The sequence below is a fragment of the Phacochoerus africanus genome, chromosome 1 (genome assembly GCF_016906955.1).
Source record: "Phacochoerus africanus isolate WHEZ1 chromosome 1, ROS_Pafr_v1, whole genome shotgun sequence".
In the NCBI taxonomy this organism is placed as follows: Eukaryota; Metazoa; Chordata; class Mammalia; order Artiodactyla; family Suidae; genus Phacochoerus; species Phacochoerus africanus.
In genome coordinates, this window is record NC_062544.1 from 179,860,621 (window position 1) to 179,886,071 (window position 25,451).

Below are 25,451 nucleotides of genomic sequence, written 5' to 3' on the forward strand. Positions count from 1 at the left end.
ACTTGTTCCTAAAAAGGATGAGATGCCAAACTAAGGCAGTTGTTGTGGGGGTTTGTTTTGTTTTGTTATTGTCTTTTTAGGGACGCACCCAAGGCCTATGAAGGTTCCCAGGCTAGGGTTGAATCCTATGCCACAGCAATACCAAATCCCACCCCTGACTGCGACCTATGCCACAGCTCATGGCAACACTGGATCCTTAACCCACTGAACGAGGCCAGGGATCGAACCTGTGTCCTCATGGATACTAGTCAGATTCGTTACCCCTGAGCCATGACAGGAACTCCAGTGGTTGTGTTTTGGAAGTCACTGTGTTTCTTTGACTCTGTTTCCTGAAAAATTTAAGGAAGCCAAGCCAGTGCCAGAAACATGTGACCTGACCCCACCTCTTCCCCTCCTTTAATGTCCCCTTGACTGGAGGTGGCCAAAGGGGACTTTGGAGGCTCACCCAAACCTTTAGAACAGATTCCCCACCTCCATGCCAGATAGCATTCCCATCTCACACTTAACCCTCCACTTCCCATACATGCACCTCTAACAGGTCCGTCTCAGCACGTGCCATATACCCGCCAGGGGAAAGAAAATTGGAGCTAAAGCAACAGGTTCCACACACAGCCTGAACTTAGAAGGGAGAGCCGGCCAGGCCAGGCGGCTGGAGCTGGGGGGTGGAGGGAGAGGAAGCGGCGAGGAGGAAGATGGAAGGGAAGTGATGGTGCATGATCATTGAGGACACGTCACTCGCGCTCCCACACGGGCTTGTGTATGTGTGCATGTTGGTGGGTAGGCAGGTCCCGCAAGGGGTCACTCGGGGACTTCCGCGTGGGTTTAGGAAGCACCCGGCCTGTGCTTTGGGGAGCCGGGAGGTTTAGGCGGGGTAATGAGCGCCGCAGAGAGGGCTTGAGGCGCGCCCAGGAAATATGTGTGTCTGGGGGTTAAAATTCACCACCCTTCCCGGGATGCCGCCCCTAAGTGACTGGTCTGACCTCCTGAAGCTCCGAACACCCTTCCCTCGGGCCTTTTTCCGGCCTCTCCAGCCCTAACCCTGTCCGGCCTCCCGCCCCAGCCTGCAGCCGAGAAAGCGGGGACAGCGGACTGCGCCGCGCCCGGCAGCCTCTGGGCATGCTCCGTGGCGGGACCCGCTCCGCGCCAGGAGGGCGCGTCCTCCCTCCCCCAGGGCGGCGGCGGCGCCTGCAGCAACTGCCGCCGTTCCCCGGCCTGGCTCACCTTTGGGGGTGGCGGAGCCACCTCGCCCGGTGGGAGCCAAGAGTGTCCCCCCAACCCCACCCTGAGCCTTCAGGCCAGCCGAGGAGGGGCTGGCCCGAGAGGCGCGGAGGTGGGAGTGAGACCTCAGAGCTGCCTTCCGTTCCTTAGAAAGTAAAGCTCAGCTTGCTAGCGGAGCTGGGCTCCCAGCAGCCGGCGGGGGCGGGGCGGGGCCGAGTGGGGGTGGTCTCCCAGCCCAGCGCGAGGTGCGAATTTAGTAGCCGCCCACTCTTCTCAGTCCCCGCCCTGAGGGAATTATAATTCTCTGAGAAAGTGTCTGGTTCTCGGAGAATCCTTGGGGGTGGGTGCAGGGGCGCGCCCCGCGCAAAATGGTTAAAACAAAGTCCATGCGCGCCCCGGGGTCCCTCTTACGGAAAGTCTGAGCGTGGGTGGCTGGGCACCCCCTTTGCTGATTTGAGGGTTAGTTACCCGGAGGAAGTCTTGTTGTCGCAGGGGAGGGATGGGATGAGGGAAGCCTCAGACTCGTGCCGGCTCCTACACCCCGGCCTCCTTGGGGGGCGCACCTCCAGCCAGGTGGGCGCGGGGTACTGGGCCGGGGCGTTCGCGGCGGGCGGCGGGCGGCTAGAGCTGGCTGGGCCCGGCGGCTCACTCTCTCTGCCTCCTCCCCCCAGGATTACCGAGAGGATGGGATGGATCTAGGCAGTGACGCCGGCAGCAGCAGCAGCAGCAGCAGCCGCGCCAGTTCACAGTCCAACTCCACCAAAGTGACCCCTTGCTCCGAGTGCAAATCCTCGTCGTCGCCGGGGGGCAGCCTGGACTTGGTGTCTGCCCTGGAGGACTATGAGGAGCCCTTCCCGGTCTACCAGAAGAAGGTGATTAATGAGTGGGCGCCGGAGGAGGACGGGGAGGAGAAGGAAGAGGAGGACGAGCGCGACGAGCGAGGATACCGGGATGACCGCTGTCCGGCCCGGGAACCGGGGGACGTGAGCGCCAGGGCCCGCAGCGGCGGCGGCGGCGGGGGCAGAGGCGCCACCACCGCCATGCCACCCCCCGTGCCCAATGGCAACCTCCACCCGCACGACCCCCAGGACCTCAGGCACAATGGCAACGTGGTGGTGGCCAGTCGGCCGGGTGGTTCCCGGCCCCCCCGCCGGATGGTCCAGAAGCCTCAGCCGGCTGGGGGCCGGCGCGGCGGCCGGAGCCCGGCGGTCGGTGGCCTGTGCCCTCAGCCCACGGACAGCGGGACCTGTGTCCCGGAGGAGCCCCCAGTGCCCCCTATGGACTGGGAGGCGCTGGAGAAGCATCTGGCTGGGTTGCAGTTCCGGGAGCAGGAGGTGCGGAACCAGGGCCAGGCGAGGACCAACTCCACCTGCGTAAGTTGGCCGGGGTGCGTGCTCACGCGCGCACACGCGTACACACCCAGCGCACGGTCCGCACGCGCCCTCCCCGCGCTCCCGCGCTCCTGCGGCCCCATTCATCCTGCCGGGAGGGTGGGGGCCGGGCGGGAGAGCCTGCCTTCTCCCCTGGGGTACGGCTGCTTAATCTCTGAGCTGTCTGGGTTTTCAGGATAGGCGGAGAGGAGGGAGCGGCAGCCAGAGGGCAGCGGAAAGTCGGGTTAGTGGAACCAGCGACTCATTTTAATGGAATTACTTATGAGACGAGGTTGTGACTCACCGGCCTGAAAATAAATCAGGGAAAATTCTGGCACCGAAGTGGGTGCCCCGCGGGTGATATTTCAAGTCGTAATAGTTGTGGCTTTGTCAACAGTAGTGGGTCTCCCACCGTTGCCACTAACGTCTCGCCCATATATAGGATATCCCTGCGCACAAGCACGCATTCTCCTGTCCACACCTCCGGTGAGGCAGGAGGGACTGTTCCCTCTTGCTTTTAAGCGGATGCTCCTGAATTTGAATGGATCGATCACCCTCCACCAAGACTTTTTCCGTTTCTGAAACTTGACCTACTGTTGACCTGAGGGTAGGATGAATTGACCTGCTAGGGTGAAGGAGTGATTCTTTCTTCTGCCCGCTGATTTCACTCCCTCTCCTGTGAATCCCTCCTTGTTTTGATAAGGAGCCACTTGCGGTTCCTTACCAGAGGCTTCTGCCTCAGTTCAGGAAACCCAGAGAGGGAAGGGTGCTGGAGTGGAAAAGGAAAAGAGAGAGGGAGGGAAGGAGGGCTACATCTGTAAGAATCTCTGGCAGATTCACACTTGTCTCAACATCTTTTTTTGGCCTTGAGAGGAGAGCAGATAAATGACTTAAAAGCACCATGATTGTAGTTCCGCTGTTTATCACTGTTTTGAGATAAAGCAACAGTTGTAATTTAAAATCATTAATGACGGTCTTAAATGGGGCTGAAGGGCACACAGTTTAAATGAGCTGCTTTCTGTGAGTGGCAGCTGTGTGGCAGTGTGGGAGAATGCTTGCTTGTAGGTGTAATTTTTTGGCTCCAGAGCCGGGGGCTACTGGAAATTGGGAGCATGCACTTCTGACTTCAGGGGCAAGGATAGTAACTGCATTTCACAGAGAAATTGGCTGACAGAGCCCACTGGTTAGTCTCCCTTGAGAAACTATCTATTAAATTAACACACTCCTTTTAATCCCAGCTGTTTACTATGGCCACTAACAGACACGGAATCTTTCCATTACAGCCAATGTTCTCTCATACCTTGCAATTCAAAATACCCTTTTCCACTTAGTGCTGAGAAAAATACCTGGTTAAATTCCCTGGATTTAAAACAATGACTTGAAGATAAACTAGTATTGTTTACTATGGCATGACATTATACATTCTAGGAAAATGTAATGATTGGGTATACATGCAAAGTTAGCGTTTAATGATGACCGTGAACTCCATTATTCAAAAGTTATTAAACAAAATGTTCTTGAGCACCTATGTACCATGTGCTAAATTCTCAGGGCTGCAGTTACACATCTGTCCTTGTAGGCCTTGAATCTTGGAGAGCAAGGTAGGAGTGCAGACTGACTCCCCTCTAGGAACTTAAAATTTAATGGCTTACCTAACAGACCTGCCTCCCCCAGCACACACCTCTTCTTTCTTGTTATTGTAAAGATTTTTTTCTTTCTTGGATAATCTCTGACTTTGAGTGTCTCCTCACCTAGTGAGCAGTTAGCACCTGTGGGTTCCCCCTTCCCTCCTTCCCCAGCCCTCCTGGAAATGTCCCCTCCAGGCACTTCCTTCACAAGTCACACAGCAACTTGAGTTCCAATGCTTTAAAGCAAATGTGTGTACAGGAAAAAAAACACGAGGGGGAAGTGGCCTTTGAGGTTGTTTAATATTGAACTTTTCCATTTTTGGTTTGTATTCGAACAAAATTACTAGCCAATGTTGGTTTAGGATAGTGTTTTTTCAGACTATAAATTCTCTGAAATCACTTTATCGCTTTTTTTTAAATGAAATAAAACAATATTCTATATAGTGTGTTGCAGGCAGTCACAATAAGATTGTTTTTTTTTAAAGTTGTGTTTCAGTTTTATGTAGACACTGGGTCACAGTGTAAGATTTATTTCTCACTGTAGGTCGCTGTCATAAAAGTTTGGAAAACACTGATTAAAATCCTGTTTGATCCTGGAATAAGTGTGAGAATTTATCTCATAAGGACAGAAGCTTAAGAGTAGCAAAGGAGTTGGTATAGGAGGCCAGTCTTGAAGGACTTGCTCAAATCGAAGGATGTTTTTGCTCTTCCTTGAAAAAGTTGTATATAAATACATTTATGTGAAATTAATACATAGTACTGGGAAGAGGGGTATAAAATTGAAAAGAGGGGTACATCTTCTTCACCTGTGAGGAGACCCACAGGTCTGCCTTGCTGCTTTGGCCTGTGCTGTTACCTCTGTGTAGAATCTTCATCATTCCAGACTGTGCTCAACTCACCTCCTCTAAGAGGCTGTCCCTAACCACCCTCCCTAATGCAGAGTAAGGCACTCCCCCTCCCTACCTCCCAGGCACTCTGTGTATTTTCTTAGTGTGTATCACTTGACATTACCTTGTTCCATTCTCCTTCATTCCCGGTCTCTACAATTGCTTTGGAGTGCAGGGGTCTCACCTGCATTGTTAATTGCTGTAACCTGCTACCTGCGATAGTGTCTAAGAAGTAGTAGGTTCTCAAATATTGAATGAATGAATGAATGAAGTATTTATAAGACTCACATTGGGATGGATGGTGAGTATGGGATTAGTAGATGCAATCTATTATATTTAGAATGGATAAGCAATGAGACCCTACTGCACAGCGTAGGAAATTATATCCAATCTCTTGGGATAGAACATGATGGAAGATAATATAAGAAAAAGAATGTATACAGAATGTATACCGTATGCTTGGGTCACTTTGCCAAACAGCAGAAATGGGCACAACATTGGAAATCAACTATACTGTAATAAAAAACTTTTTAAAGAGACTCACCAACCCCAGACCTAAGCCAGCCCCCTTATTGTACAGTTCAGAAAATTGAGGCCCAGAGAGGTTAAGCAATTTGCCAAAGATCCCAATAAGAAAACTATGTAAGGGGTGTTGTCCATTCTTTTGATGCCAGATTAGGTTGTTTCCTTTTGATGCTTAAAATTTGTTGAAATAAAAGAAAAGGAAAGAGCTTCCACCTTCCTGAAATAATTTAAAGGCTTCCCGAGTGACAGGTCCTCTCTTGCATTTCCTCAGTGTTAAGGACAGAAGGAAACCAGGAAATAATCAAAATCCCATGACTTTATCAGTCTCTTCTCACAGACGGGATTTGGTCCAGTTTGAATGGAATAACATTGAGTTCCACCAAGCAAAGCAGGTCAGACTTGAGGCCCCTCCCCCGGTCCAGTGCTCCTTTCCTCCTCTGGGCTATAGTGATATACTCAGGACCTCAGAATAAAGGACTGAGGTCTCAAAAATGTGTTGACCATCAGCTGTCTCTAATCAAGGGAAGATTTAGAGACAAATTTAAAAACACACATTTAGGTAGGATTTAAAACCTAGGGCTGACCTTTGTTTTGGGAAAGTTTTAAGCAGCCAATCACTCCATTGGTGCCAGTAGAGGGGATGAGTTTGGATGTTCCCTGTGTCCGGTGTCAGAGCCGCAGATGTCTGGGGAGTCTTGAAGAAGCATTCTGGTGACCTGACTTCCTGCACTCTTTTCAGAACCCCAGCTCCACCACAAACCTGCATCGCTTCAGGCAGCCAGCTTCCTCCTCAGTGTCCCAACCCCTCACCTTGAGGGCAGCAAGGTTCCTTTATCTACTGCCTCATCGCAGGAGCTCCCCTATGGCTGCACAAATGCCTGACGCTCTCCCATGGTGAGGGGAGAGGTTCTGCCCAACAACCAGAACTACTCCCAGAAGAGCCTTCCAGTTGGCCAGCCCCTTCCTTCTCTTCCGGTGTCCCTGTGTTTCTCATGGTCCTGCCCAAGGCTGGCATCACCTCAGGTGTGTGAACACACCTGGTAAACTCAAGGGCCACACAATCTAGGAGTGAGTTCTCGAACTAGGGTAGCAAGTTGAGTCCTACCGCCATATGTTTACATTCATTCAAGATTCTCCTCTCTCTGCCTACTCTGTGGAAATTGACATGGACAATTCTTAGGGAAAACTGGAGCTTCTCTTCCCATTTCTCTCTTCTGAGCACAGCCCCAAGCAGATGGGCTTCTCTTTCTCCTGTTTCTCCAGGATCTTAGTTTGTCACAGTATCATTCTTCTGCCTCCCCATCACCACGTCGGGTGGGGAGTGCCCAATGCTTCAACATACTCCTCTTCCTAAATGAAGTGTAAGTATTCCTTACCCCCAGAACTATCCTTGTAACCCTTCGTAATCCCCCCATCCTGTCCTTTGTCAACTACTGATCTTATTTCTCTCACTAAAAGTTAGCTTGCATTTTCTAAAACTAATGGAAGTGGAATCATGTGATACGTACTCATTTTTTGTCTGGCATCTTTCAACACATAATTATTTTGTGATTCAGCTGCGTTATTGTGTATGTCAATAGGTCATTCCCTTTTATTGCTGAATAGAGTTCCATTTTTATGGATTTACCCTATTCTCCAGTTGATGGACCTTTGGGTCATTTCTAGTTTTTGCCTATTACAAATAGAAGTGTTATAAACATTCATATACAAGTCTTTGTATGAACATATTTTTCATTTCTCTTGAGAAAATACCTAAGAGCGAAATGGTTGGATCATATAGGTGTGTTTAAGAGGTTGCCTCTTTTCCAAAGGAGTTATACCATTTGATGTTGGCTTCCTCTCCACCATTTGCTCTGTTCCGTCTGTGTCCTTGGGGACTTGCAGGCCATGTCTCTTTAGGTGACTGGAGTGACTGCTTCCCTCTCTCAAGAGAAAACAACATTAAAGTACCAGGGTCACATCTTATACCCAACCAAAACCATTCACCCATTGTTCAAAAAAAGGAAAGGAATCATTTTTTTAAATTAAAGAAGAGTTCTAGTGGTAGACCTGACACATTTTAATTGCAGTTTTATTATTTTTCACTGCCTGTGACAGGTGCATTTTCCTCCTTTAATGAGAAGATAAGAATAATTGTAATTGACATGTTAATTGAAAGCAAATTCTCCTGATGAAGTTATTTCCAAAGTACTTGAAAGCAATTTGTCTTTTTATTTGTTTGTACTATTAACTAGTAGCAAGCTTTAAATTACCTACATTTCCTCCTAGAATGGTACTAATTACAGGTTATTTTCAATGTAGTATTCTGTAAGAATTATAGCCCCGCTACCCCTATTCCCTCAGTAACACTACTAAAGTAACTTGAATGGCTGAGTAGTTTGTTTCCTTAGTTACATGGGCTCTGTTTAAATTGCATGAATTCCTGTTCTTATAGACCGAATTAAGATGTCTTTATTATTCCTACAAAATATAGGAAAGTTTATAAGTTTATAAGTTATGTGATTCGTCAGCCTGGGACACCACAGTGAAAACATTCTGAGTGGTTTGCAGTGATGACTTACCCCTCTTAGAGAGCACATGACAGTGTTAAAAATCACTTTTTAAAAAAAGAAGCCATAACTGAAAATTACCAGGACTAACTATATTCTATGGTTCAACCTTTAACTTGAAAGATTTAGTGCCATCATTGTCTGCTTTTCTAATTTATGTTGATTTCTGTTTAAATTAAGCTGAAAAGGCTGCTCTGTCCATTAGCATGTACTCAAGACTTGAAAGAAATATGGCTGGGTTTTTCCAAAAAATTAGGTTGCAGGTAAACCACGGATTCTGGGGTCTGTTCGTGTGTTTCAGCCATCATCAAATGGTTCATCCTACTATAGAAGAGCCTTTTGAAAATGTGGTAATTGGTCTGAAGGAAATCTTTGCCTATCAATTGGTTTGCACATATTGGTCCTTTAGAACATTCTAAGGAATGTTGTCTGGGTGCAGATCCAAAAAACGGATGCAGATACTCTCATCACACATTCGTTGCTATTTGAACATCTCACCACCAACATCACATCACCCTCCTCCGTCCTTTTCTAGCTCAGCCTGCCCTTTCAACTCCAGGTCCTTTGCCTGGCATTGCCAGTGACTTCGCTCTCAGGAAGGCCAGCCTCAGCCCTCTGCTCTGCAGCAGGTCCAGACACTGCTGTCCACCAAATCGCCCAGCACCGTCTTCCCCAAGGCCTGCCCTGATTCAGGGCCCACGTGCTTGGGAAGCTGTACCCGATCATCTCAGCTCTGAGCAACCTCTCTTCTGAATTTCTTACTCCACTTGTATTCCACTTCCTCATTCTTAGGTTTTAAAAGGTTTGTGGCTGACAAAACTCAGACCAGACCTGTCAGTTTCTGGTTCCAGGCCCTTCTCAGTGACATTGTCTTGTATGCTCAATTGTCTTTTCTTATCTACCCAACTATTGTAAATCCCTCGCCCCCCCTTCAAACACATACATATACAGGCTCAGGCATTTCCTGAGGAATAGACACTTGCTTAGTTAATGTATTTTGTACCAACTTTCTATTTAGTTTAAAAATTTTTTTAATAATGATTTTTATTTTTTCCGTTATAGCTGGTTTACAGTGTTCTCTCAATTTTCTACTGTACAGCGAGGTGACCCAGTTACACACAAATGTATACATTCTTTTTTCTCACATTATTTGCTCACAGCTGCTACACTATGAACTTTATTTGTGCTTATAGCAGTAATTCCAAGTCCTTTCCTAACAGTTTATCTAAACTCTGTGACATCACATTTGTATTTTAAAAGAGAAATTTTTTTTACCCCTGGACCTTAGCCCCTGAAGACATGAATGGCTTTGTTTTGTTACTTTTGAAATGCATCCTAAGTTTTTGTTTTTGTTTTAACAAAAAGGGCCTTTGCAAATGCTTTTCTTTAGCTGCTTTATGTTCCTTGAGCTGTTAGGACAAATGATACTTTCTACTTTTAATGCTTTATACTCTCAGTGACTGGAAGATTATTTTGCACACAGTTTTTGTAGAAATTCAAGTGTCAATTATGAAATTGGGCATTTTTAATAGAAAAGTAATAGGATTTTAAAGATAAGAAGGATCTGAGAGCTCATCTCATCAAACCGTCACCACTTTCAAAGGAGGAAACAGATTTATGAAGATTAAATATGTCACCCAACTTCCTCAGCCCAGGTCTGCCCTGCCTCAAGTCCCTTGACTCACAATTCCCACCTATAATGAACTCTACCACCTTTAGCTACTGCTGCCTTTTTTGAAAGTCTTTGCAAAACTTATTTGTAGGATGGCTCCAGCCTCATCATTTGAGAGCTTCAAGACTGGAAGTAGATTCTAATTTTTATCACTTGATGGAAGAGTTTCATTTTATTGTTTATTTCTCTTTTTCTTTTTTTTAAAACCCATGTTGTGATACAAGTACAGGATTGCTTTCTTCCATGCAGACATCAGCTCATCACTGTGTGTATTTCTCCCAACAGAACAGTGCTTTCCCTGGGTTGACAGATTTTTTTTTTTTCTTTTTCTGTCATTTCTCCTTTCCTATCTGTAAATACCTTTTTTTTTTTTTTTTTTGGCTGTCCACCCTCCTTTCTGGCCTTGGGCAACACTCAGTCCTCTCCTCTCGTGGAGCAAGGGCTGACTGGCATCAGGGGACCATGCAAGGAGCCACCTGAGTTCTAAGAGACAGAGGAGGGCACAGCAAGGGCCAGGGTTCACCGTTCTGCATGTCACTTCCATTTACAAATTTATCCATTGACTGTTGGCTATGAGGTGATGCCATACCTGGATTCAGAAAGTTGGGAGAGATGATATCTGTGTGGCTCACCCCCAAGTGGAAACAGATTTTGTTCTCTCTAGACAGAGTTTTAAACAAATCATTTGTTATAAGTGCCAAAAAGAGGAAAATAACAAAACTAAGACAAGACTAGAAAGAAAGGCATTTGTGGAGGTAAGAGCAGCCCATAAAACAGTCTCCATTAGACTGAAATATGTAAGAAAACTAGGAACAGACAAATGGACATCAGGGAAGGGAGACATGTTTGGGTTTTCATGCTCCCTGGATGATGTTTCTGAGTTTCCCAGTTAACTCTGTGGAACTGAGCCATCGAGCATTCTTCTTGACAAGTCCAAGAAAGTTGTAATCATCGCTCTCCTTCACTTACCAAGTCTCATCAGATTCTTAAGAGTTCTCATTGTTTCAAGTATTCTTGGTTTGTTTGCTTTGTTTTGGTTTGTTTGGGTTACTATTCACATTTGTGAATGATTCTGTTATTTCCCTTACATATTTGTTAAATAATGATGTCAAGCATGTTCTGTCACCAGTCTTTATCACTTGTCTTTCTGTGTTTTCATTCATGCATATGTTAACCTAATTTTAATCTTCTCACCTGACCTGTTTTTCAATATTTGCATCATCTTAGGTTATTTCCATTTTTTTCCTACTTTCATGGTATTTTCTCTCTAAAATATATATGATTCAAAAGGTGATGAATCTAGGAAATGCCCAGGTGATAGGAATGAACTTGACCAGTGCTTGTTCAACCCCTGGTTGATGGGGTTTTTTTACAAGTAGTTGTGAAATATTTTTTTAGTTACGTTTAATTGATGTGAGGTTGTACTTAAAGCAAAGCTTACTGCTAAAGAGTGAAAAAGTTACTAGTTTTTTTAAGTCTCGTTTTATAGATCAGATTTCCTAATAACTGCCTCTTTTATCTGTACATTTTACTAATACCCTGTATCTCCATCCAGATATTTTATATTTATTTGTAATTGAGTGACCTTTTCAGTATACCCATCATCAGCAATATCATGTTCAACTTTTTCCTCTCTTTTTTTTCTTCCATTTCTCAACATCTCCCCTTAATATCTATGGCTCATGAAAGTGATTGTGAATCTTCCTTGGGATATTAGCATATTATACCCAAAAAAGCTTCAATTTTTATGGATTACAAGGAACAGTGCATTAGTCAGCAGCTGATTTCTGCAAATTCATCACTTTAAGGGTTTTATTACCCATATCCTAATAGAGATGATTAATCCTTCAAAATTATTCCTCATAGAAATGTATGTCATAGTTATTCACAGAGTTTTGGTTTTGGTTTTGTTTTGTTTTGTTTTTTCCACACAAAATGTTACCAAAATCTTCTATCAAGAAAGTATGCCAGTTGGGCTTTTCTAGGTGATGCCCTGGTGAGGGGGGCTTGTTTTCCAAGTGCTTGAGGAAGGGCAGAGAACAAAGCACCATCTCTGTAGTCTCACAGTCACACCACCAGGAGGCAGACTTTCTGTCAACACTTCCCCGACACACACCAGTCAGGCTAGTAGGTCTTTGTCCCCGTGGCAGCACATACCCATTGCTCCCTTCTCCAGGACACCCCCAACTACAGTTCGCAGCCTACCTCTGTTTCCCCTTTCATTCTTGTGCAGGGGACCTGTCTGTGCAGAGAACCAACTCAGAGACCATTAGAGAGTGGCCCATCCAGGAGTTCCTTGGTGGCTCAGCAGGTTAAGGATCTGGCGTTGTCACTACTGTGGCTTGGGTCGCTGCTGTGGCATGGGTTTGATCCCTTGCCTGAGAACCTCTGCATGGTGTGGGCGAGGCCAAAAGAAAAAAAAAAGTGGCTAGTACTGGGCACCTCTGGTGGCCAGAGCCCCAGGTCAGCCTCCCTCATGGACCATTTGATGATGGAGAGGTGAGACAGGCACTCTCCCCAGCCTTCTAGCCAGGCAGTAGATTGTAGACATGCCCTAAGCAAAACAACAGGTAAGTCATGACAGCTACTAAACCACTGTAACTCAATTTTATTTCCTTCTGGGTTTGCCATATATGGAAAGAACTTTGCTGTCTAAAAAAGTTTAAGGGAATGAGGTAATTTCCTCATAATTCCTGAGATCTCCAGCAGTGTTGTAAATTTAGATTTGAGGTTAGAGCATTCAAAAAAATAAAAACAGAGAAGCTGCTGTGTTATGAAATGCTGGGGCATTGTAAATGTCAAATCTAGCAGCATAATAGCTTGGGTCCCTTTTCCCCACCCAAAGATAGAGTAGTTTTAAACTTCTTTCTAAAATAAGAATAGTCTGGACCTCTGGGAACCTGGCACAGTGTCTTCTTAGAAAAGAACGTAAATCCTAATCTCTACTCCTATAAAAATAACATGTTTTCAAATAGTTTCAAAACCAACTTAGCCTTCTGTTTTTCTCCTCCTGGCACTGGTAGCTAAAAATTATGCCACTTATAAAAATTACAAATTTTTCTTTGTGCAGTCTTACGTAACTTTGGTCCATTTTGACCTGGTGTGACATCTTATTATGAGCAACAACATCTTGAGTGCTCTGTCCTTTTTATTTCCTCTCTAAAATTGGTTGTGGAAGGAGTCAAAGAAGACCCCTGGGATTTTATTTTTTAAATACTTAAATTATGTAATCAGTGATCTCCTGTTAGAGTTGTTATCCAGCCTACAGTGGCCCCACCATCTGATCCAAATCACGCTTAAAGTAAGATCTTGTTCTAGAACAACTTTAGGCAGCAGTAATCTAAAGTTTTTCTGAAAATGGACTCTGGTGTAGTGATTTCAATATTAGATCTGTTTGTCTTGTTTCATTCAGAAAAACTCTCAACCAAGCAAATGTATAATGGTTGTGCTTATACTAACACGTAAGACCCCTGCAGAAATTCCAGCACCTTGGAAGCCGAATTAAACCTCTCCTTTATCTAGTAAACAGTCACACTGAGAATGTGAATATTAGAGCTGGAACTGACTCTGTAGCCAAGGTGGCAAATTCAGATGCTTCCTGAGGCCACAGGGTAACTAATGGGAGCAATGGGCCAGGTAGAAGGAGGACCATGGTGAACTGGAGGATGGCTCCTAGGGCCAAAGGGCAGCCATTTTTTCATACCCTTGACTTGTTGCTATGCTCAAACATAGTCTCAGAGTTCTGATATGTCAGGAGGATACCAAGAGCCAGGTTTTTTATGAGGAGTATCTTGACTACCAAATGCATTGCAAATAACATTTTTTGCTTTTTAGGGCTGCAACTAAGGCGGCCCTGGACATTCCCAGGCTAGGGATTGAATCAGAGCTGTAGCTGCCAGCCACAGCCACAGCCACACTAGGTCTGAGCCGTGTCTGCAACCTACACCACAGCTCATGGCAATGCCAGATCCTTAACCCACTGGGCAGAGCAAGGGATTGAACCCACATCCTCATGAATACTAGTTGGATTCATTACCACTGAGCCACAATGAGAACGCCAGCATTGTAAATAGCTTTAAATAAACACAATTTTATGGGGCTAACAAACAGGTTTATGGTTCAAGAGATGGCCTTGGCTACCAGTTTTCCATCCCACACTTAACCCAACCCCTTCATTTTACAGGTGAGATAACTGAGACTCAAACATGTTAGATGACTTACCTGAAATGGGGATAAGGCAGGGCTGCGGTGGGGAGAGGTGGAGGTGGCTTGCTAAGAGGTTTGGTAAGAATCTGGAAATGAGATGTCTCAAGGAGGAAAACTCATGAAGGAGTGTTGGTCTTAGTTACTGACTTATCCCCCCTTTCAGTGCTTAAAATAATTTGAAAGAATAACATCCAGAGGAAAAAAAGTAAGAGATACCTTACTTATATATCTTCCTCTGTTTCATTTTATTTTTATATACACTCTGTTACTTAGAATTTACTTTTCTCTTTCATCTTCAAAGCAGGTCAAAACTGATTTGTTATTTGGATTCAGAGGAATGTATAGTGATTTAATTTTCATTTATGAAGGATGAAAAGGGAAGGGCTCTTTAAGAACAAGTTGTCTTAAACACAAACACACACGTACACACTGCAGAATATGTAGCCTCAGTTCTTTTATCTGCTGGAAACTCATCTGAGACCATTTAATCCCAAGGGGTAAGTTCTAATAAAAATTTCTTATGTAGAATCCAATTAAACTTCAATACTGCTGAATCATATTGAGGTTTTATTTAATTGCAGCTGTTATTACATGAAGTTTAGGAGGACCTATTGAAAGTATAGAGATTGGGAAGTTGTTTTTTGTTTTTGTTTTTTTTTTTTCCCTTTTGAAAATATTGGCAATAAGTACAAAGTCAGCAGATTTCAAACAAATGAGACAGTCTGGAGTCTTAATTCACTTCCCTTTGGAAAAATAGGAAATGGTCACTTAGCTTTTTTAAAAACAATCTTTTTGTTTTGGAATAACTTTAAATTTGCAGAGATGTTACAAAGATAGTACAGAAAGTTTCTGAATATTCTTTATCAGCCTTCTCTGATGTTAACATTGTATATAACATATATCTATATATGTACCTACACATACATTTATACAATATATGTATATATAATTACTAAGAGAAATATACTTGTTTTCTGATATTTCTTCAAATATAATAAATAGTTCATGTATAGTAAGTATATTGTGTTATATGTAACTCTGGTGCCTTTGTCAGAACTAAAAAATGAACACTGGCACAGTATGATTTTTTAAACTGCAGGCTTTAATTGGATTTATTTTAGGTTTCAAAATTGAGACTGTTGTACTAAAACCACCCAACAAAGGTCATAAATAACATATAGGCTGAGGCTCAAGGAGAGGGGAGAGTTGGGTTTCCCTGTGGGCCCTCAGCTCCCGACAAAGTCATCCCAGGCGAACTTGAAACCCAAACAAGAATTCTGCTAGTGTGTTTGCTTTGTAAATGCATTTTGAAGATAAGTCTCCTAGCTCCTCTTTCAACGAGGTGGGCTTCCCTCAGTCTCTCCCATACAGGAACTCTCTGCAGCTGCCTCTGTGGGAAGCATATGTCCTCAAGGGACAGGAGAGGCAGGTGAAGAGAGAAGCACACTCAGGCCTGTCGAGGGTGGGCTTCTAAGCAGGAAGGCGCAGAGTGAGGGGCTATGTTGTGAGCCACCATCTGCTTCCATGGACTGTGGGCAGCCACAAGTTGGAATGTTATGTGGCTTGCCAAAATCCAGATCTTTTGTTTGTTGTATTTTAATGAGGGGTCAGCTTTTTGGCCTCAGAGTTTCCTCCTTTAAAGTTAAGTGTCTAGAGTTCCCATGTGGCTTAGCAATAATGAACCTGACTAGTATCCATGAGAACATGGGTTCAGATCTGGCTTTGCTGTGGCTGTGCTGTGGCGTAGGCCAGCAGCTATAGCTCCAATTCGACCCCTAGCTTGGGAGTTCCATATCCCTTGGATGTGGCCCCTAAAAAAAAGACAACCAATCAATCAAGTTAAAGGTCTCGTGGAATTGCCATGGCTCTATGAGCATGTGGTGTGAAAGTTCCAGCAGAAGGGAGTAAGTTACAGCTGGCTAGAAAGAGGTGTAAGTGACCTGGGGGACAAAGGCCACTCTAGATGTGAAAAGGGGGCTAAATCATGAGAGACATGTTTGGGAGATTTCAGTCTAGAAATGGTGAGGAAAGAGGTTTGAGACGTGTGAAAATGGAAAAGGAAAGGAAATTGGCATTCAGTATTTGCTGGCTGATTGAATGATCTGAACTTTCAAAACTAAACTGGTCATGGGCTCCAGACATAGTTTTATCAGCAATTAGCAGGATATCCCCATGACTCAGTGAATTCTCATAGGGAGGGTTTCCCAGTTACTCATACTCTGTCTTGGGTGGCCTGGTTTGGCTGACAGGATCAATGATTTCCTCTTAAGCCTTGTTCAAATTTCCCAGAATTCTTTTGCTAATTACATGTTCACTGTGTGTGGGTTATGATTCTACTAAGCAAACATTTCTTTCAGCAAAACCCATGTAATCAGGTTAAAACAGTGTGTTCTCTAGACCAAAAAGTTTTGACTAGCTGCTTCAATTCATATACTCCCTTGAAATTTTGTCAGATGCTGTGCTCAAGGATGGAAATGTGGACATCACCCACCTTGGTATTCTTAGGTTCTTCCTCCTGTGGTGGATGTTCGTGGGGTTTGCACTCAGCATGAGTTACCCTTCCTAATAGCACCCAGGTTCCTTTTATGGAATTACCTCTTTGCTGCTGTGTGTGATTTTTGGTGGGAGGACGATTGCAAGTGGCTGACTCATGTTCTGGGAACCTCAGCCCAAGATTCCCCACTCCCTAGCCCCCCAATCCCGGGACTTTAAGTCTAGTGCTCTCACTTGAGGCCCTCAGCAGTAGCAGGAGCCCTCCTTGCAATAGAGACTGCTATTGAACCCTTCCTATGAAGGGACCATGGTAGTCGACTGCTACCCGACTCCCTTGGTTTCTCAGTGTCTACTTCCTGTTGATTCTGTGAGCTTAAGTCAGCCAATGTTGCTTTTATTGCTTTCAATTCAGAAACCATAACTGATAACAGCAGGAAATCTCCTGACTTCTGACACAGATTCAAACATGACAGGTGTAGGCCGATAGCACCAGGTAGAAGTCTTTAAGGTTTTTTTGGGGTCTTTTTTTTTTTTTTGTCTTTTTGCTATTTCTTGGGCCTCTCGTGCAGCATGTGGACCCCAAGCTAGGGGTCGAATCGGAGCTGTAGCCACTGGCCTACGCTAGAGCCACAGCAACATAGGATCCGAGCCGAGTCTGCGACCTCCACCACAGCTCATGGCAACGCCGGATTGGTAACCCACTGAGCAAGGGCAGGGACCGAACCCACAACCTCATGGTTCCTAGTCGGATTCATTAACCACTGCGCAACGACGGGACTCCTTTTTTTGAGTCTTTAACAGAATCATTGGATGTCAAAGGGAGAATGGACCTTAGAGCTCATCTTGTCCAAAGGAAGGGTAAGTCACGCTGGGCACAGTTCACTTCATTTTACAGGTGAGGAAATAACCACACAAAGTGAAAAAGACTTTTAGGGTGTCATAAACAGAACCTGCCACATTAACATCCTGCACTGAGACCTCAAAACTCATGTGCCCATAGCAACTTGTCCACACAACCTCCCTCTACTTCCTATGACCTATGGTCACCATTTATAGGGTGTGTGGTTCGAAGTAAAGTTGTCATCAGTTGCCTTGGAGAGAATCAATGGCCTTGGAAAGGGGCAAAGCTAACTGGACTGCATAGCGATTCAACCTATGGCTGGTGGTGTTTTAACCGGTATTCAGACACTGAGCTGAAAGGTATCCATTGATGCCAGACATGTCCTCTTGATTCATCTCAGACTTTGTATAGGGAAGTGGTTGTCTGCAGGCTCTAGAATCAAACAGATCTGGTGCAGAATAGTAGTAGTAGTAGCCTCCTCATTCGTAGGGGCATAAAAATAACTAATACTATAGTACAAATCTCATTTTTTAATGTGAATTAAAGATTGTATTCTAAACACCCTTTATTTTATAGAAATTGTGCTTTTATGTTGTCTAAATATAATAATGAGTCTTGGAGCTTTGGAATGGTAAATGTTCTGAATTCATTCTGGAGTAGGAGCTATATTTTAAAATTGCTTATGTGAAACTTTTCAGCAAATTGAAAAGTCCACAAAATGATGTCTGCCAAGACTTTGCTTAGTATATGTCACTATTTTTTCATCACAGCTTTTATTCAGTAACTAACTATGTATTGCATGTCTGCTGTGTGTTAGGCATAGCAGATAAAGAAAAAGAAGCTTACATGCAGCTGTCATGTTGTGGGGCTTCTTGCCCTCATGGAGCTTTCCTTCCAGTGGGGGAGACTCGCAAAAACCACAAAAGCACATAATTGTGGCAGATGCCACCAAAGAGGGCCATGATGCTGTGAGAACTGGAGGGACATGTCCTAAACCTGTTTTAATGAGAAAAACAATAGCTATTACATTTGAGCAGGCACTGAGCTGACTGCTTTTCATTTATTTGCCTAATGCTCACAGCAGGGCGAGGTGAATGCTGTTACTCCAATTTTATAGAGAAGGAAACTGAAGCGTGTGGTAGAATCACAGAGCTAGTGATCTGGCTCCTCTCTGGCTCCAAAAGCTGTTGTGTGCCTTCCACTTCAGCTAGAAACCACTTCACCAGCTATTTGGAATTTAGCCCCTCTGACTTTCCATCGCATCATATCTGCTTATCTTTGCTCATGGCTGTGGCCGCATCTGAATGTCTGTAATCTCTTGACATATAATATACATCTACGCTCATGTGCTTCTATTTGAGAATTTTTCATAAGCAAAAACTTTAATTAATAATTAGAAATTCATTATAACATAAATGCCTGGTTGTATGTTTCTTTTCTGTTTTGAGGGTTCCCCCACCACTATCCTCGTGCTTATTTTTAATATCAAATCTATCCAGTTTGTTAAGGCTCAGTTAAAAACTTGCCCTGTGTGTTGGCTTGAAAGGGACTTGATCCTCTGGTTGAGTGGAAGCTCACAAAGGTAAAACGGCTCACTCTAACTCTCTTAGCCCCTAGTCCCCACCTAGCAGCTCCTCATAATTTGTTATATGGATAGAATGGGCCAGTGGGTCCCTGAGGTTCCAGGCAGCCCTGAATGGATGGGGCATGCCTTGGGAGCCTTGGCCATCTGGTGGGCAATTCACCTAGAGAGCTTCTCCCCCGACCCCACCCCTGAGTCCTGGGACCTCACTCAGCAATGGCTTCATCTGTTCCAGTAAGTCTAACAAAAGACACCGTTGCCTGAGGGACCAGGAAAAGGGACAAGTTTGGGTAGGTTGAAGCAGAGGGGCTCAAGCTGCAGCTGAACCCACTACTTTCTGTGATTTTTTTTTTTTTTTTTTTGCCCATTCATAGATGTACTCAACAGTCATTTGCTCAGTAGCTGCACCATGCTAGACACTAAGAAGACAAAATAGTTGTGCTCTTTCCCAATTGGCATATTTATTTTGGTGAAGGAGGTAGACATTAAACAGCTTCCTCAGTTAGGTATTTAATATCTGAGATAAGTGCCATGAAGGAGGGCTCCAGGAGACAGAGGCGGACAGTGGACTGGAGACCTGGAGAGGAGGGAACTGGTACACGGTGGGATGGCAAGAGCCACCTGGGCTAAAGGGCCGTGGAGCAGGAAGAGTTAGGAAATGTTTGTGGAAATCAGCCAGCAGGAACCTGACCAAAATCACTCTCCTTCTTAGGAAACACATCTCAGGCATTTGAGTCTGTGCTTGGTTTTTGGAACTTTCTACCACCTCTCTTAAAGCCATCTTATAAACAGTACAGTCACCTTGCAACTTTCCTATAGTAAAATTTAAAAGATTTTGTGCTACATGGAGTTTAATAATAGGCATGGTGTTTGACATGCCATCTCCTTGTACCCAGAGAATTGCGGAACAGTGGGGAATGGAGCCTTTTAGGAAACTAAGAGGGAAGAAGCTATTGAATTCAGTTGTGAATTAATGTTAAACTTCTCAGGCTCTGGGAACTTCTTGAGTCTTTTGGTTGAAAAGAGTTGGGGGAGTTCCCGTCGTGGCGCAGTGGTTAACGAATCCGACTAGGAACCATGGGGTTGCGGATTTGATCCCTGGCCTTGCTCAGTGGGTTAAAGATCCGGCATTGCCTTGAGCTGTGGCGTAGGTCGCAGACGCGGCTCAGATCCCGAGTTGCTGTGGCTCTGGCGTAGGCTGGCGGCTGCAGCTCTGATTAGACCCCTAGCCTGGGAACCTCCATATGCCGCGGGAGCAGCACAAGAAATGGCAAAAAGACAAAAAAAATAAAAAAAAATAAAAATAAAATAAAATAAAAGAGTTGGCGTATTTGTGGGATTTTCTGCTCAAGTCTGCTGGATGCTATGGGCTGGGAATATGTTAAAGGCAGAAACAGCCTTTTTCCTAAGGAGTTATTTATGCTCTAGATATGCTAACCCAGGATGGAGCCGAGATGTTAAAATGCCAAATGCTGACAGGATTAGGGGCAGAAAGTTAGGAGTTCTGATGCCGGCCATGTGAGCACCCCTTCCTGGGACTGACTTTCAGAAACCCCCACCATGCTTTACAGGCAGGTCCGGGGAGGTTAGAAAAGCTCCTCCCCTCCCCCATCCCTCTGACTTGAGATGACTGGATCTAGAGTCTTGGTTCGGAGCTAAAGGTAATTACTCTTACTGTGTCAGAGCAGGACCAATGAATTGGATGAGCTGAAGTAGAGCTGAATCCTCTCATCTACCCACCCACAATGAAAAGCTGTTGAACTTCAAATAGGGTTTGCAACCTTGAAGCGAAAATGTTTCTTGCCACATATCATGGAGTTGAACAAGTCCACACCTGTTCATCTGGTGGTTGGTTAGTAGAAGGAATGAAAGAAAACTGTGTGCCTTTGAGCTAAGGCATTTTAAATACTTATTACTCTGATTCACTTTCCAGCATTCACCTTCTCTGCAGTTTTCCTTTCATCTTGACACTGTAAGTAATGCATGAGCCTTCCCTATGGAGCATTGCAGATCTCATTTAAACGGTAAAAATGTCTCCAGCTCAGGTCCCATTTGCTGCATAAGAAACAGGAAATGTTTCTGTCAGTTTGGAGCCTAGGGATTCCCTGTAATGTAGGTACCTCCCATCAGTTTCCATCTCTATGTTCCTTGAACCAGTGCTCTTTCAGTTATCCTACAGACTAAATGGAAAAGTAAATGGCTTCAAAGCATTGTGAGGCATCTGAGAAATTTATTTATAAACCTCTATCAAAAACAAAATTGAAGATGCTTTAATATTAAGTAAAAATTAAAAAAAAAAACCTGAATTCTCTCCTTAGTATGGTTGCTTTGATTCATAATCTAGAGACTACCCTAGGGCTAGAGTTAGGAACCAGACAAGCATTGCATGTTTTTTTTTTTTTCTCCAAACATCCTTCCTTACCCGCTAAAAAAGATAAACGGTCCTAGGGTGAACTTGGAGGTCCGTATTACTTCTTTAAAAAAATCATAATTATGTATTATTTGGGTTATCCACCTACCAAAGGCAATACACTTAAAATGCCATATCAGAGCAGTTGTGCAACTTCTCAATTTGATAGCTTTTCTGAAAAGTGTAACCATGCTTCCGTAAATGTAATGAGAGCTTTTTTCATATTAAAGGCATGTTATTGGAAGATGGAATGTTTCCTTCTCCCTACATAACTGCACAGTGATTAAATATTGACTAAGAGCCTGAAGTTGACAGCCCTCAGCCTCACACTGGTAAATGCTGATGTGTGAGGCTGAATGTAAATACAGAGCCATCCCCACAGGGCTAGGGAAGTGGGGAGCTATCAGCAAGTTCTGAGTCATGCACAAGGTGTCAAATTCCAGGGCTCAATAGAAGGATCTAATTGGAAACAAGTAATTCCTTAAGAAGCAACCCCACTCTGTGAAAAGAAAAATATATTTTCCTAATCAATCTTTATAACAAAGAGGATGTTAGAAGTTTTAACAAAACATCCATGGTATCCACTGAACACTGCTGCTTGCAGAAACAAAAGAGCTGTCTGTCACTGGAACTGCTTATTCTTTCACAGACAGTGATTATATGAAACAGACTGGTTCAAATAATCAGATGTATTTCTGTGATACTTACTTGATTAGGAAATTTCAATACATCATCTATCGGCTCGTATGTGTATTTTCTTATTGATATTTTAAACAGTCTGACCATTTAAAACATATGATTAGTTACTTCTGTCCCTCTGGGGGCAAAGAGGGGGATGAGATGTTTTGCTTCATTTCTGAAAGAAAATAGTTTTCATTCCATTTTATCCTATTAATAAGGCTCATTATAGATCTAATTATTTTTATTCTAAGATTTTTAAACTGCAACAAATACCTTGAATTTCTTTCAAAAGGTCCTATCTGGGCTAAAGATAGTATGAGTCTGCCTAAGCTCTAACACTTTTTGTTGGTTTGGGTTTGGGTTGTGTCTTAAACACTAGAAGTTGCTGAGGCCCCTTCCTCTGATTTTTCAGTCTCTATTCATCCCCCACACACTCACATATGCTTGGTTCAGGCATTACATTCAGACTCCAGAGGCTGAATAGCCACCAGTCTGCCAGGGGCCCTGCCCCAGAGCCTGCCCCTCGCCAAGTGCCTAGGGGGCTGAATGGTTTCATGGTGAAATGATGAGTCCCTTTCTTCACATTCTGTCTTTAAGGTGAGTGGAGAGCAAATCCAATGGTATGATTCTTAGTGTTTTCTCCTAAAAAACAAACAAACAAACCAACCACATTTATGGTTTAACTGGGCTTTCAGAGAGTCAACAAAGAACATATTATTGTGTTGAAAAGAAAGCTGTCAGCCTGAAGTCCTCGCTTCTGCTGGCCTTTGCCTCCCTACTGCACTGGGACCAGCTCCTCTCAGCTCAACCTGAGTCCTTAAACCAGCACAGAAAATCTGGCATGGTTTTAATGAAACTGGACTTGGGCTTCAGTAGGCAAAATGGAGAAGGTTAGCCAAGGAATGTTCATTTTTTCTGATTTCATGTGGCAGAAGAATTACCATCCCTGAGATCTCAAATTAGTCTAATGAAGGTGACTTTTCTAAAAAATTTTTTATTGGAATATAGTTGACTTACAATGTTGTGTTAGTTTCAGATGTATAGCAAAATGAATCAGTCATACATATACATATGTCCATTTTTTCCCATATAGGTTATTACAAACTATTGAGTAAATTTTCCTGTGCTGTACAGAAGGTTCTCATGAATCATCAGTTTTATACAGTAGTGTGTATATGTTATTCCCATCCTCCCAATTTTTCCCTCCCCACAACAGTTTCACCTATGTTAACCATAAGATTGGTTTTGAAGTCTTTGAATTTGTTTCTGTTTTATAAGTAAGTTCTTTTGTATCTTTTTTTTTTTTCTGTCTTTTTGCCATTTCTTGGGCCACTCCCACGGCATATGGAGGTTCCCAGGCGAGGGGTCAAATTGGAGCTGTAGCCACCAGCCTACGCCAGAGCCACAGCAACGCAGGATCCAGGCTGCGTCTGCAACCTACACCACAGCTCATGGCAACGCCGGATCGATAACCCACTGAGCAAGGGCAGGGACCGAACCCGCAACCTCATGGTTCCTAGTCGGATTCGCTAACCACTGAGCCACGACAGGAACTCCTTTTGTATCATTTTTATTAGATTCCACTTATAAGTGATATCATATGGTATTTGTCTTTTTCTGTCTGACCTAAAGTTCACTTAGTATGATAATCTCTGAGTCCATCCATGTTGCTACAGATGGCATTATTTCATTCTTTTTTATGACTGAATAATATTCCATTGTATATATGTAACGCATCTAAAGAGACATTTCTCCAAGAAGATAGATAGCCAAAAAAAAACCCAAAAAAACAAAACACGAAAAGTTGCTCAACAGCACTAGTTATTAGAGAAATGCAAGTCAAAACTACAATGAGGTATCACCTCATACCAGTCAGAATGGCCATCATCAAAAAGTCTATCATCTAAATGCTGGAGAGGATGATTTGCTTGGTATTAGAGTTCTAAAACCAGTAGGATGTGTTTATGTCTCTCTATCTAAAGAGAGAAAGGTTGCTTTAGTCCATCATCTAAATGCTGAAGAGGGTGTGGAGAAAAGGGAACCTCCCTACACAGTTGGTGGGAATGTAAGCTGGTGCAACCACTATGGAGAACAGTGTGGTGGTTCCTTTAAAAAGTAAATATAGGAGTTCCCGTCGTGGCGCAGTGGTTAACAAATCCAACTAGGAACCATGAGGTTGCTGGTTCGGTCCCTGCCCTTGCTCAGTGGGTTAACGATCCGGCGTTGCCGTGAGCTGTGGTGTAGGTTGCAGACGCGGCTCGGATCCCACGTTGCTGTGGCTCTGGCGTAGGCCGGTGGCTATGGCTCCGATTTGACCCCTCGCCTGGGAACCTCCATATGCCGCAGGGGCGGCCCAAGAAATAGCAAAAAGACAAAAAAAAAAAAGTAAATATAGAACTACCATATGGTCCAGCAATCCCATCCCCAAGCATATAGCCAGAGAAAACCGTAATTTGAAAAGATACATGCACCCCAGTGTTCTTACACAGAAGCCAACTAAGTGTCCATGAATAGAGGAATGGATAATGAAGGTGACTTTTGACCCATGCTCAGAACAGCCCCCTCCACCTGGAGACCAAGCCCTGTTTCTGTTCTTCATTAGCTGAGGAGCTAACATACAAGTGGATGAGAGCATCCTTGTCCCTGAGTTCTGTTTCCATCCCTCAGGAAAGCAGATTTTTTAGATTTTTTAAATTAATGTACTGGGGGAGACACTAAAATAGACAATATCTGAGACTAAGTTTTTGATTTCATTCTTTCCCAAAAAACTACAATATGCTCATAAGAATCTATTCTAGATACAAGGCTGAACAGAAATGATGAGATGCAGTCACTGTGTTCATGGCACTTAAAGCAGTGGGTCCTGTGGATAGAACAGAATCTTAAGAAGGGCCTGCTGAGTGCTGAGCATGCTTTCACTTGTAGGGAATTAAACTCAGAAACACTAAACACAGTTCCTTGATGTGATTTCCTGTTGGTTCATCTATATACTCTAGAAGATTCCTGAGGAGAGGCTTATTGCTCATAGGAATTTAGTGGAAGTGTACTCCAACAGTACTGATTGTTTTCCAAGAGCCCCCTCTCCAGGCCAAATTATCCATTTTCCTTTCTTAGTGAGTTTACCACAGATCATATATTTATCAGAAAGAGAGAGTGCCTGTTATACGCAAGGCACTGAGCATCCAGTAGCAGAAGAAACAGGTAGAATCCTAGTCCTTCTGTAGACACAGTCATTAAACCTGTGAATAATCCCCTTGGTATTAGAGTTCTAAAGAGAGAAAGATTTGCTTTAAGGAATTGGCTCTTACCCTGGCTGGCAAGTCTGAAATCACCAGAACAGGCCACCGGGAGTTGATGCTTCCACTTGGAGTCCAAAGGCAGTCTGAGTC

At 43.9% G+C, this 25,451-nt stretch overlaps 1 protein-coding gene across 8 annotated transcripts in view; it reads left to right on the top strand.

Annotated features, from left to right (window-relative positions):
- SCHIP1 (schwannomin interacting protein 1) overlaps positions 1 to 25,451 on the top strand; it is a 579,912-nt gene that overhangs the window by 447,336 nt on the left and 107,125 nt on the right. For 2 of the 8 annotated variants that reach the window (XM_047785627.1, XM_047785646.1), the window contains exon 2: positions 1,890 to 2,591. The exons of 1 other annotated variant lie outside the window; for it this stretch is intronic. In XM_047785627.1, the coding sequence (XP_047641583.1) occupies positions 1,890 to 2,591 (702 nt within the window). Of the gene's footprint in view, positions 1 to 1,176; positions 1,331 to 1,473; positions 1,792 to 1,889; positions 2,592 to 25,451 lie in introns of those variants that run through there. 5 more of the 8 variants (XM_047785654.1, XM_047785610.1, XM_047785637.1 and 2 more) reach the window with 5 other exon arrangements.